The sequence below is a fragment of the Sceloporus occidentalis genome, unplaced genomic scaffold (assembly GCF_023333645.1).
Source record: "Sceloporus occidentalis isolate IW3139 unplaced genomic scaffold, rSceOcc1.0.p SCAF_333, whole genome shotgun sequence".
Classification (NCBI taxonomy): Eukaryota; Metazoa; Chordata; class Lepidosauria; order Squamata; family Phrynosomatidae; genus Sceloporus; species Sceloporus occidentalis.
In genome coordinates this window covers 199184-211603 of record NW_028317313.1, presented here as the reverse complement: position 1 = coordinate 211603, position 12420 = coordinate 199184, and the positions used below count along the sequence as shown (strand labels likewise).

At 40.5% G+C, this 12420-nt stretch overlaps 1 protein-coding gene across 1 annotated transcript; it reads left to right on the top strand.

The window, feature by feature from the left end:
• Nucleotides 1-1914: 1914 nt before the first annotated feature.
• LOC149274402 (troponin I, cardiac muscle-like) lies at nucleotides 1915-7002 on the top strand. The gene is made up of 9 exons (XM_089505540.1): nucleotides 1915-1925; nucleotides 2727-2739; nucleotides 3107-3274; nucleotides 3498-3539; nucleotides 3997-4128; nucleotides 4819-4908; nucleotides 5512-5697; nucleotides 6257-6358; nucleotides 6840-7002. Exons 1-8 carry the CDS (start codon nucleotides 1915-1917, stop codon nucleotides 6356-6358), a joined length of 744 nt encoding a protein of 247 aa, XP_089361666.1. The 3' UTR covers nucleotides 6840-7002.
• Nucleotides 7003-12420: the final 5418 nt, after the last annotated feature.

The window sequence follows — 12420 nt, the reverse complement described above, 5'->3', positions numbered from 1 at the left end:
TATGCTGAAAGTATTCCCAGGGCGATCTCATTTAAATAGAATATATAAACGAGAATATTCCATCTCCAACACAAAATTTAATACTCAACATAAAACCGCATTTATTAGTCGATTTGCTGCGAGGGACAAATAGTTACTCTAAATGTTACTTTTATAGAAATTGCCGTTCTGTTTTCTGTATTTTAATTGACTTTAACAGGCGTGATGGCTGTGATTAGATTGTATTGTCTTTTTTTTTTATTCTAGTTGGCTTGTTTCATATAACAATAGCTATATTATAGCTCAACTGAGCGGAACAGTTTAGTTAACTTGATTTTTTTTTTCCAGGCTGGGTAATTTATTGTAATGATGCCATAAATCCATGCTTTTCACTTGTTGTTCTCAAATTTGTCTATAAAATTAATTTCTTTTTAATTCGGGGGGGGGGGGTTGCCCAGAGTGCCCGTAACCCCCCATAAAGGTAAAAAAATCAGTAAATGTGTATGGGGCCCGTCAGGTTTTTGTAATAATAATGTTTAATGTTTTACCGTATACAGACTGTAAGATTACGCCCGTAGTGTATGGCGCTAAGCAGCTCTCCTGCCCGGGAACACAGGTGGCTTAAAAAGCAATTTTCAGAAAGAGATGGTTTGTTTTAGATAAAAGGTCCAGAAACGCTGACCTTTCTCTCCTGCTCCTCTCTCCTGATGTGGGTCAGTGCAGTTCACTTGATTTTCAGCCCACTTTTTAGTTTGTTTTTTTTCCTTCCACTAGCACTTATTTCCTACCTGAAGGTTTTTATTTTCATCAAAACAACTGCTATGAGCCAACATTTTCTTGACTTCCGGACACCGGGGTTTATTTACTAACCCATGAGAGATGAACGTTTCAACTCCCTGACTTCACAATGCACTTCACAAGGGCCAACTGCAATGATCTTCCAGGGCCGACCTGGCCCTGCATGGTGTATTGTTCATTTGGGACATCTCCACCTGTCTTCAAGGAGAAGCTCAGTGGTGGTGGCCCTTCATAAATCATTGTGAAGTTGAGGAGTTAAAATATTCCTGGTTTAGTTTATACCTCTATTGTGGAATGTAAGAAAATAAGATACTTATTAAAGAAATTACTCAACGGAGTTAGGGCCGTAGTGCAACTCAATGTTCTTCTAATGGAAGGACATCCAAGTCCCTTTGTCCCTCATGCCCACCTTGGGTGCCTGTGTCACGTAGGAGCTCAGAAGGCTTGGTGGATATGAGTGTTTCATAGAATTGAGTTTGCTCCAGATGATTCCAGTAGGCATTCAGTAGGTTTTGGACTGGAACACAGAGACAGGCACCCAAAGTCACGTCAACTTGACAAGTGAACAGACGTGTGTTATTTGAAGGACTTTGATGTCCTTCAACCACTGATAAACGTCTGTACATCAAGCAGTTACTCCATGCATCTTATCTCCTCTATGCGTAATCCTCTAAAGCAGGCCAAATTTAGAGAGAACCGAGAATACCTCTTTGCCTTCTGCAAGGGTTGAGATTGTCCTGTCTAAAGCCTTCCATGTTTAGAACACTTATCTTGACATACTTTGCAACAACACATTCTGAACACTGACAAGTATTTAAGCGGTGGACCCGAGACTGATATTCCTTTTTAAAGATGTTTTCATCATGGTTATTCAGAAGCTATTGGTGGCAATGACCTAGTTTTATTAGGGTGCAATAAGGGGCCCTGGGCAAAGCTTCCCTCGCGTGCTACCAAATCCCAGCTGTACCTGCACTCACAAGAGCCACACTGGATACATTGCCATGAATAATGGATAAAATTAAATGACTATTTAAATGAGGGACTGTTTTCGATGTACAGTACTGTGTGATAATATGGCGATGACTAGCATTATAATAATAAGGATTATCTTTTCTTCTCTCAGCACCAGTGGCCAAGATGTCTGATGAGTAAGTAACTTCTACCATGTTCTTTCTCTTAAATACTTTACACAAAACTTTGAGGACAAGAGATTAGATACGTCGATCTATTACGATCTTGCAGAAATTCCCTTTTTAATGACAATTTATGATCTGCATATAACCGAGGTCTTCCTAGGAAAGAAGACATGGAGGCTTCCCAACCAACCCTCTCCCATCAATGCTTATAGAGAATGCAGGTCCTACAAACCCACCCAACGCATGTCGCTTAATGAATAGTCATTCAACTCAGCCTATTATACAGCCCAGCATGAGGAACGGCCTGGTTGTATACTTCTGGCCCTCCTATCTACCCCTTTGTATGTACAAGGAGCCATTGTGGCCCAGGCATGAAATTAACGCAGAGATGTAGACATCATACTCCAAGTTTCTCATGGTGTTTCTTTTTATTTGCAATTCATTATTATATTATTGATACTCGGGTCACACTTGTAATGGGCGATTTCCCATCCCAGTGAGAGTCATACCACCTCCTTGGTTTTGTCTCAATCAGACAATGGGCTCTCTTTTATCCTGACCGATACAAACATATGACCCCATTTAAAAGAATGAATCAACAAATTAGTAGATTGAGACAAGTCTGAAGACATTTCAGTTTAACCGTATCTTCTAAGTTCTGCTGGACCTCATTCTAACACTCGGGCATCTCTGAAATCCATCATTTGGTCGTAGGAGAGTTAAGAGCAGTAACACGTGTCCTGCCATGTTTTTTGTCATGAGGCCCTCCAGCATCCATGAATATTAACCATGTTCTTTATTCTCTTCTTGCAGGGAAGAGGTGACTGTAAGTACTTTTCCATCTTGTCTTTGATGTTCAATTTTCCTGCAAGTCATTGATCTGCCTGTTTTCCAGACGGACTCAAGTATTCCTCCATATTACTAAGAAGGCTTTAGCAAACTCTTTGGTCTGCCAGAGAAAAAAAGATCCTATACCTGAAATACACTAATAACGAAACTAAATAGCAGTAGAATCCATCATATAATAATACATTAGATATATATTATACCCCCCAAAAAATGCATTAACTATCACATGTTATATAATGTATAGATTAACCCATTTTACGAACACCGAACCCAAATCCAAGCTTTTTTATAAAGCGTTTTGCTGATGCTGGGATAAATTTCATATTTGTCCGTTTGGGGATTAGTATGAAGAAGAAGAGGAAGAAGAAGAATATGTTGAAGAAGAGGCAGAAGAGGAGGAGGTAGCAGAACCTGAGCCACCGAAACCCGCTCCACCTCCACCAGTTCCACCACTTATTAGAAGAAAGTCTTCGGCCAACTACCGCTCGTATGCCACCGAACCACAGGTTAAGGTAAAACGCCATTGCGTTACAATGTACTGGTTAGACCCCCCCGGTTAAAGGCCATAATTTTTATGCATATTTGGGGTTTATTAATTTGGCTTACTTTGCGTTTAATAAAGTTATTATATTTGTGTGCTATATTACAATGAATTAATTTGAATGTAAAAAAAAGGTTTTGGTCTCATAAGTGATAGAAACTGAATTTACGTATGTTGTATTTTTGTTTTCCCAGAGAAAACCCAAGATCTCTGCATCTCGGAAACTACAGCTAAAGGTAAAGTAATAATAATAATCTCCAGGCTGTTTATGGGGTGCGTCTCAGAGCAAATAGACTCTTGAACGACATATGACTGTCCATCTGCCATCCGGCAGCGATCGGCCAATGGAGAGGCCAGTTTATTCCAACCAATGGGGGAAAAAATAGAAAATAGAAGCGCCAGCATGCTGCCCGCTTATACATTGTAACATCAGCTACCCAGCATGCATGAAGATCATCTGTTGAATTTTACCATTTGGTTTGGCAATTGCAGGGAAATAGATGGGAGAACATTCATCTAGGTGTTTGTGAATAGATTAAATTGAATGACTCCTCCTTGGTTGGGATATAATCTGGCATTGAACATAATACCTGGGCAGTGAACGCAGTGCCTGGCTTGTTTCAAGGTTCTGAGTAATAGTGTGTTACCTGTATAGTATACAAACTTTAACACATGCGCTTGCACTTACTCTAGGGTCTGTTGCTACAAATCGCTAAGAGTGAAATGGAGAACGAGGAGGCAGAGCGAGCGCGTGAGAAGGAGCGGTACCTGTCCGAGCATTGTGAGCCCCTGCAGTTCTCTGGACTGTCCCTGTCTGAACTGAAGGTAACGAACACTCACGTGCGTCTGTCGGCTGATCCTTCAATTTAATGGGGAAATCCAGCTGTGATATAGCAATGAAATAGCACCAATTTGAATGTGCAGATATAGTTAAATCATACTCATGGTCACGACTGCGTAACCCATTTACTCTGAAACCCTAATTCTGGTATTTGGCTGTTTGTGCTAATAAAGGCTGCACAACACTATCTGGCAGCCCCTCAAAATCCCATGCGCCGCGAAACAACATTATCCCGCAGTCCTCCGTGTACACAAAACTAACCACTAGAGCCCCGGTGCAAATTCTTGGTCATGCAAGGTGAGGCATAAAGTAATGCCATGTGTGCAGAGGGATGGAGGTACATAGCAGGGGCAATTACTAGTACCTCCAACCCTTTCCCACCCGGCATGGTGGTTATACATAAAATCAGATGCATCGTACCTTCTTCCTCTCCCTTGATTGGGGTTACTCTAATCTAGTCTACCCCATTGTGTACTATCCAGATGTTATTTTTGCACATATACAGTATAATAAATTCAGCTTGGGTCATCTACGGTTCTTTTTAACACATTTAATGTATGGTGTTTCCCAAATATATGTTTGTAAGTGATGCGTCACATTATTATTATTACATCATTACTTGTATTTGCCTCATATTATACAGTTTAAAAAAATAACTATCAAAGTTCTTTTAGGACCTATGCAGAGAACTCCACGCGAAAATTGATGTAGTGGACGAAGAAAGATATGATATGGAAGCCAAAGTCAGCAAGAACGTCAATGAGGTATCAGTGAGGAGCATATATGGTCACAGCATGATTTTTTTTCATTGACAGGTCTGATGTTACCGTGTTTTGCATTGCATATGTGTTATCCACCCGATAACATAGTCCAACCTTTAGTTGTATGTAGATATGTAGATAAATAATTGTTTTATTTGGGGAGTCAATGATAGCTGATCACTAGATGGCGCCAATACATTATTCAATAAGTGATTCTCGTCTTATCAGTTCCTCGGAGCGCAGGATCAGTTACGACGCAGCGTGGGGCGATGTATATCAAAGTATCTACAATCATTGTGATCGCTGAGGCTTTAAAGCTTTTAGAGCACGGATTAAACCGAGCAAAGCATATCCTTTCAAATTGATTTATGTAGTGGCATTGTACAATGCTGTACAATGGGTTAATAGTACATAGCAAGTTAGTGAATCAAATAACAACTTGGACTGACATGAAGAAATGATATGGAGGGTCCTGCCCAAATGGGCTTAGAATCTAGAAGATGTGTATACTATGGGCAAAGGTACCGGCATTCTGCGATCATCGGAATAAAATTGCCTGATTTTGGTTTCCAGATATGTTAAGGTCTCCATCTTTTCATTCCACAGATTGAAGACTTGAATCAAAAGATTTTTGACCTTCGTGGGAAATTTAAGCGCCCGCCCCTCCGTAGGGTGCGCCTGTCTGCGGATGCCATGATGCGGGCACTCCTGGGCACGAAGCACAAAGTTTCTATGGACTTGAGGGCTAATTTGAAACAGGTCAAACAAGCCAAAAAAGACGATGCAGACAAGGTAAAGGGTTAACTAATGGCTACAATTCTACTGGCTGTACTATAGACAGTTGAAATGAAGGGATCGGTAGTCAGGAAGTGGGTGGAGAAGGAGTTCCTCAGGCTGCCAAGAGTGTGCCCTCTTCTGGGGGAGTGGCTTAATGAGGGGCAGGGCTAGTGAGAAGGGTGGGTGGAGCTAGCCTTGCAGAGGGGCAGGGCCAATTGCAGACAGTCTTGATTAGGATGGAAAGTGGTCAGGGAGTAGGCGTGGCTAAACACCGCTCCGCCCACCTGGAGACCCAGGGATGCAGCTCTTCACCCGGAGTCTCCGGGTCAAACTCAAAGTGTTCCCAGGTATACCAAGGTGAATAAATATAAGTTCCTATATCAGTAGATGTTATCATTTAAATACTTTACCGTCAACCTTTACCAACGGCACCATGCAGCAAAATGGCCCCCAGTGGGGGCATTAGATCCAGCGGTGGTAAGAAGGCTACTGATGGTCCTGATGTCACTGGGGTGTTGTCATAAAAAGCTGTATTTGTCACACTGTGTAACGCAACGTCTGATGCTCCTTCCAGGATATACGCGAAGTCGGAGACTGGAGGAAGAACGTCGATGCTCTCAGCGGGATGGAAGGCAGAAAGAAGAAGTTTGAATCGAGTGGGGCTGTGCAGGTTTAGGTGGGGATTGATTCGGATTACATGATAAAATATAATAGGCACCTGGTACGTCATTTGATTGTCTACTATGATTGTGTTGTTAATGTTTTAGTTGAAAGTCAGGTCAAGAAACCATACTGAGACCCACAACCCCACAAGAAACCCAACTACTACTAGTAACGTGTTTACAGCACGCTGTAGGGCAATAAAGGGCTGGAAGCATTTAGCCCTGGGGGGCAAGTCCAGCCAAGTGGCCAATACCAGCAGACAGTGTGCTTAATCTATACTTATCCAGTCCTGTCCAAACCACATAGACACATTTAATGCATAGAAAGCCAATAAAAGGAGGCGCAAAAAGCCTGCCATAGTTGACCTTTCACGCCGAATGGTTTTCCATTGCAGCTTCACACTTTAGCCAATAAACCTCTCAGCCAATCCACCATTTCTGTTTCTAAAACGAGCGAAATGATGCAAAATGTCTATTTTCTATCGTTTATTCTAGGAAAGAAAATGAGCTGTTTTTCTAAAGTCCTTCGCACCAGCGAGCCTCGTATTATCACCGGGATCTCATCTTCCGCGTGTCCATTTATCCCTTTCTCCATTCACAATTAGAGGCAATATTCGGGGGAAATGACGAATTACGGGATGGTATGAGTTTATTATAAATGGGGCTTATTTGAAATTGCAAATAAATATACTGAACGGAAAGCTTTCATATAGTGTAATTGTGTCATTTCCAGTAACATTATATATGAAGCATGAAATAGAATGGATATTCGTCCTTTGATGTGGTGGAACCCCCCCCAAAAAACATTCATTATCCATGGATTTATCTACCTGATTTAGGAAATATTACTGTAAATTAGATAATTTTTACCTTTTTATTTTATGTTTTCATATAAAAATCTTGTATCCCATTTATTTACTTTTTTAACATTTTTGAAAGATTTTTAAAACAGTCTTAGTGGGTCGAGGGGTGCGAATACTATGACAGTACTCAACGTGATAGGGTTTGGATGTCTCTAGTAATGTAAGAAGCAACATTTTACTTTTCCATATATATAGCGCTTAGCATTGATGATGTTATATATATATATATACAACGATCCCAATTTTTTGGAACAATCCTGGTTTTTGGGGTAGCTGCCCCATTACCCCTCCTCTCCAGACCGGCCCATGGAGGTGAAAGTCTCTTGACGCACCCAACAACAAAGTTGTCCCAATTTTGAAGCCTGAAAGGTCGGGGTGTATGGCATTTAAATATTGTCTTCATATCTTGCTGTACTGGAAATGGGTTTTTTTTTTCTTTCTCTGGAAAAGTTCTTTTTAGTGATGACATCAGGAGCCGAAAGATTTGTCCTTCATTCCTCGGCAGTGAGGTTCGTGGGTTTGTTTTAGAAATTGTATTCATTTTCCTGGCCATGAAAAGCCTTTAGTAGAGCGCTGCTAGCTCCCGGCCGGCGGACATACCAGTCATTGTCTGTGTCCTGCGGCACCTGGCCCCCGGCTTCACAAGGAAAGGACACCGTGAAAAATATAAGGGCGTTATTCCATTATATCACTATTTTTATTAATAGTTCCTCCATAGAATTGAACTTTTTTTTTTTACCTTAATGGCTCTTTGCCTACAATATTAACATTTCCACCCCTTATTATTATTATAAGTTATATATATATATATATATATATATATATAGTATACAGTATATTATAATATATATATAGTATACAGTTTATTAATATATATATATTTAATATACAGTATATTATAATATATATATAGTATACAGTTTATTATAATATATATATATATATATATAGTAAACAGTATATTATAATATATATAGTATACAGTATATTATAATATATATATAGTATACAGTATATTAATATATATATATATATTTAATATACAGTATATTATAATATATATAGTATACAGTTTATTATAATATATATATATTAAACAGTATATTATAATATATATAGTATACAGTATATTATAATATATATATATATATATATAGTATACAGTATATTAATATATATATATATTTAATATACAGTATATTATAATATATATATAGTATACAGTTTATTATAATATATATATATATAGTATACAGTTTATTATAATATATATATATATATAGTATAATTTCAATTATAATAAGTTTAGTATTGTGGAATTTCATAAGCTTTCTAGCTATATTTTTGTGTAACGGTATATATATATTTTCCATCTTCCTTCAAGTCAGCCATTCTGAGGACAAAACCGATCTGTACAAACAAGAAAAAGCTCTGGATTTTCCCAAAAACATGAGTTTCTAAAACCATTCTAAAAAACGTAATGTTACATTTTTATTTATAAAACAAAAAACGTAGAATTTGACAGCAAATAAGAACCGGTGAATCCATCCGGTCTGCCAGTTTTTCCTGATGGAAGGTTGAAAGACTACAACCCACCATGTACCTAGATTGTCATTGGGCGTTATGAAGGGCCACCCTGGACCCTGCATAGTTGACAGTTAAATTGAGGAAGTTTCTGGAACATTGTCCCACTAACTTATCTCTGTAGGACCAATATCTTTACGGAAGAAACTCACCAGAATCCTCCTCAAACGCTTTAGACATTAAGCATTAGGTGGGATGTAGAACATCCAAAGCCACCCACGGGGAGTGCGTCATGCATGTCTATTATTTTGGGGTCCTTGCACGCCGGTTGAGATGATGGTATGAGTAATATGTAATAGTTTGATGCCCGCGGTTAAGACACCAAGCCAATTAGTGTTTGTTTACTGAAGGTAAACTCGACCGGCCAAAAATTCACATGACTGTTGAATGTGGTATTTTGTAACGCTTTTATACCAAACGTGGGAGAGGCCTGATTCGAACAGATCCTTTAAATATTTGTCTAACATGGAGCCCCGTTTAACGAATCGTCGAGTAGGAGGACAGTTCTACTGGATCCTGAACAATACGTGACTCAAGAGCGTTACATAAACATGAAAAGATCGAAGAACAAAGGTGTCGTCTTAACGATTCGACTGGTTAACTCAACGAGGGATTTAGTGAGCAAATAGTCATTGATGCCAGTGAAACATTTGCAGCCCAGAACGAAATAAAAGAAAATAGAAAGAGGGCAGGAGAAGGTCAGAGCAGGAACGGACACGGCACCCATTGAGGTTTGAGGAGGGATAAGGGTGGTGAGACTGTTTTGCCCCGTAACACTCCCACTGCAGCCTTTGTTTGATGGATTCATCCAACAGTCTTTCCAAAAAGTCATCTTCCATGGTGGTAAACCGTCCCAGCCGGGTGGGCTGTGTCATCTATGTTGAGTCTAAAGAGAAGCTGGAATTGAGACACCTCTGCTCTCCTGTTCCCGTGCGTTGGGTTGGTTCAGGAAAACCTTGCATGGACAGCAGACAAGGGCCCTTAGTTATCAAACATTTGAAGTGTATTTTTATCGGAGCCGGGGTTATAGCGCGTGCTGATGTGAAGACATATAACTGATACTGAAGGGTTGATCTGTGACCCTCAAGGAATGCTGGGATCTTGGGAAAATAAGTGCAGAAGACTTCGGCTCCTCGGTGCTCTTAGTTATCATCAGGAGGAACGAACAGAGTAGATGAACCAAACGCTGCTTATCTTCCATCAAATCATGTTTCTGTCTCCATAGACCGTAGAAGAAGAAGGGACATAGCAACTTATAAGTGGTGTTGCAGGATAATTCACCCCTGCGTATTCTGATGCCCTACACCAAACACAGGCGCACTCATTCACTCACATCCACTGATGCTTGTCTTTTTTTAAAATGCCAACATTAGGCATGTGCCACAGTCAGGGGATCTGTGTGCATGCGCAAGAACACCTTGCATGGTAAGAAACTTGTGATGCATATGCTGTGACCGACACTTACTAGCTTTTACTGAGTGAGCGCTTCATTGAAAGCTTTAAGATGGATCTAAAAGAAGGAGGAAACATAAGAAAATAAGACGAATTAAAAACAAATCTTAGAATGAGTTTTTTTTTCTGAGGTTTCAAGCCAAATAAAAATGTATTTAGTGATGATCTACACTAAAGACGCGGCCAATGTCATTTGCCTTTCTGTTTTTATTTGTAATCTATAATCGTAGAAAGGCGACCTCTCTTCCAATGATGTTGAGCTGATGTATGACTGATGTGTGATGTATGACTGACGTGTGATGTATGACTGATGTATGACTGATGTATGATGTATGACTGACGTGTGATGTATGACTGATGTGTGATGTATGACTGATGTACGATGTATGACTGACGTGTGATGTATGACTGATGTATGATGTATGACTGATGTATGATGTATGACTGACGTGTGATGTATGACTGATGTATGACTAATATATGATTATATGACTGATGTATGATGTATGACTGACGTGTGATGTATGACTGATGTGTGATGTATGACTGATGTATGATGTATGACTGATGTATGACGTATGACTGACGTGTGATGTATGACTGATGTATGATGTATGACTGATGTGTGATGTATGACTGATGTACGATGTATGACTGCGTTGGAAAGGTTCGAAGCCTCTGGTGTGAATAAATGGAGCCAGGCTTGGGGGATTCATATAATCCTCCAACGTTATCAGAATCCACGTTCGGAGCTAAATTTATCCCCTTCCCAACAGCTGCTGGGATTCTTGTTACACCCGCGTCCCAGTGGTTCACAGACAATGGTATCTGACAGAATCTTTCAGCCTTTCATCACGGTAACAATGCGGCACCCAAACACCATTAGTGTTACACGCTTAGCGTTCGATCTGGACATCACTGCAGACCTTTCACCTCAAATAGGTATAAAATACCAAATGCATGTTACTCGAAGTGCTCTACTGCCAGGGAGCCATCAGATCAGCAAAGTATGAAGAGATTACTGCTGTCACAAGACATTAGAGATCAAAGGGATCTAATCAACAAAACTGCAAGGTGCGCACTCTATCAAATAATATAAACTTATTAAGCCAATGTTTCGGCTATAATGGTCTTCAGCAAGAGCGAAAATCAATCACAAATCAATTTGACTGATTTTCCTGATGAAGGCCATTATGGCCGAAACGTTGTCTTAATAAATGATTTATTTATTTGATAGAGTACGCACGGTGTAAAAGGGTGAAGCCGTATTAGTCCAGTAGACACGATGTCAAAAAATAGAGTATAGCAGAGTATGCGGTGATACCTTTTTTATTGGACTAACATAATATTAAAAAGACAAGCTTTCGAGAGTTATCCTCCCTTCATCAGGTCTGAAGCAATACTAGCAGTGGAGCTGCTCTGGGCCCTTAAAGCTTAAACAATCACATGGCTGAACATGATGGGAATTGTGGTCCATAGCAACTGAATTGCCAGCAGTCACCTGGTGCAAAGGCTGACGGAGCATGACGAGTCAAAATCTAGGCCAAGGTTGCCATCCCTAGGGCTTGCTGGCAGGGCTGGACTGGGGGGAGGGGTGACGGGGTGGCCCAGGCATTTTAGGGACAGTGGCCACCAAATGACATTAGTCCGATCGATGGCGGATACGGGAAGCCGTACATTACATTTTTATGTGCATGTAGCATGCGGCCAGACGTATGTAGATATTGACCACACATCGCAGTATATGGGGCGATGTTGACCAGTGGCCCACCAGGCATAAGCCCCGGTATCCCAGATGGCCGGTCCGTGCCTGCTGGGTAGGAATGATGGAAAATAAAGCCCTTAGCAGAGTACAGAGTACAGTTTTAGCACTGTATGGATTATATGCTATATCCACAGACGTCCCGTTTCATGTTCGGTTATTCTGAGTTCCATGACAGGCAACATTTGCATGCAGACTATGAAGGTCCATCCTTTATTCCCTTATACCGATGTTTGGCATTTGCCCCGGAGCCCATGTAATCTCTCTGGGACAGGACAGTGGTGTCTGATTTCTTTCAGGAAGCCTCATACAATAGGATCATCCCCGCTACTATCCGTACCTCAAAGGGCCTGGCTCGTGTCGTCCATCCGTAGCTCCGTCTCCTGCTCTGAGGAACCCTTCCAGGTGAGTCGGC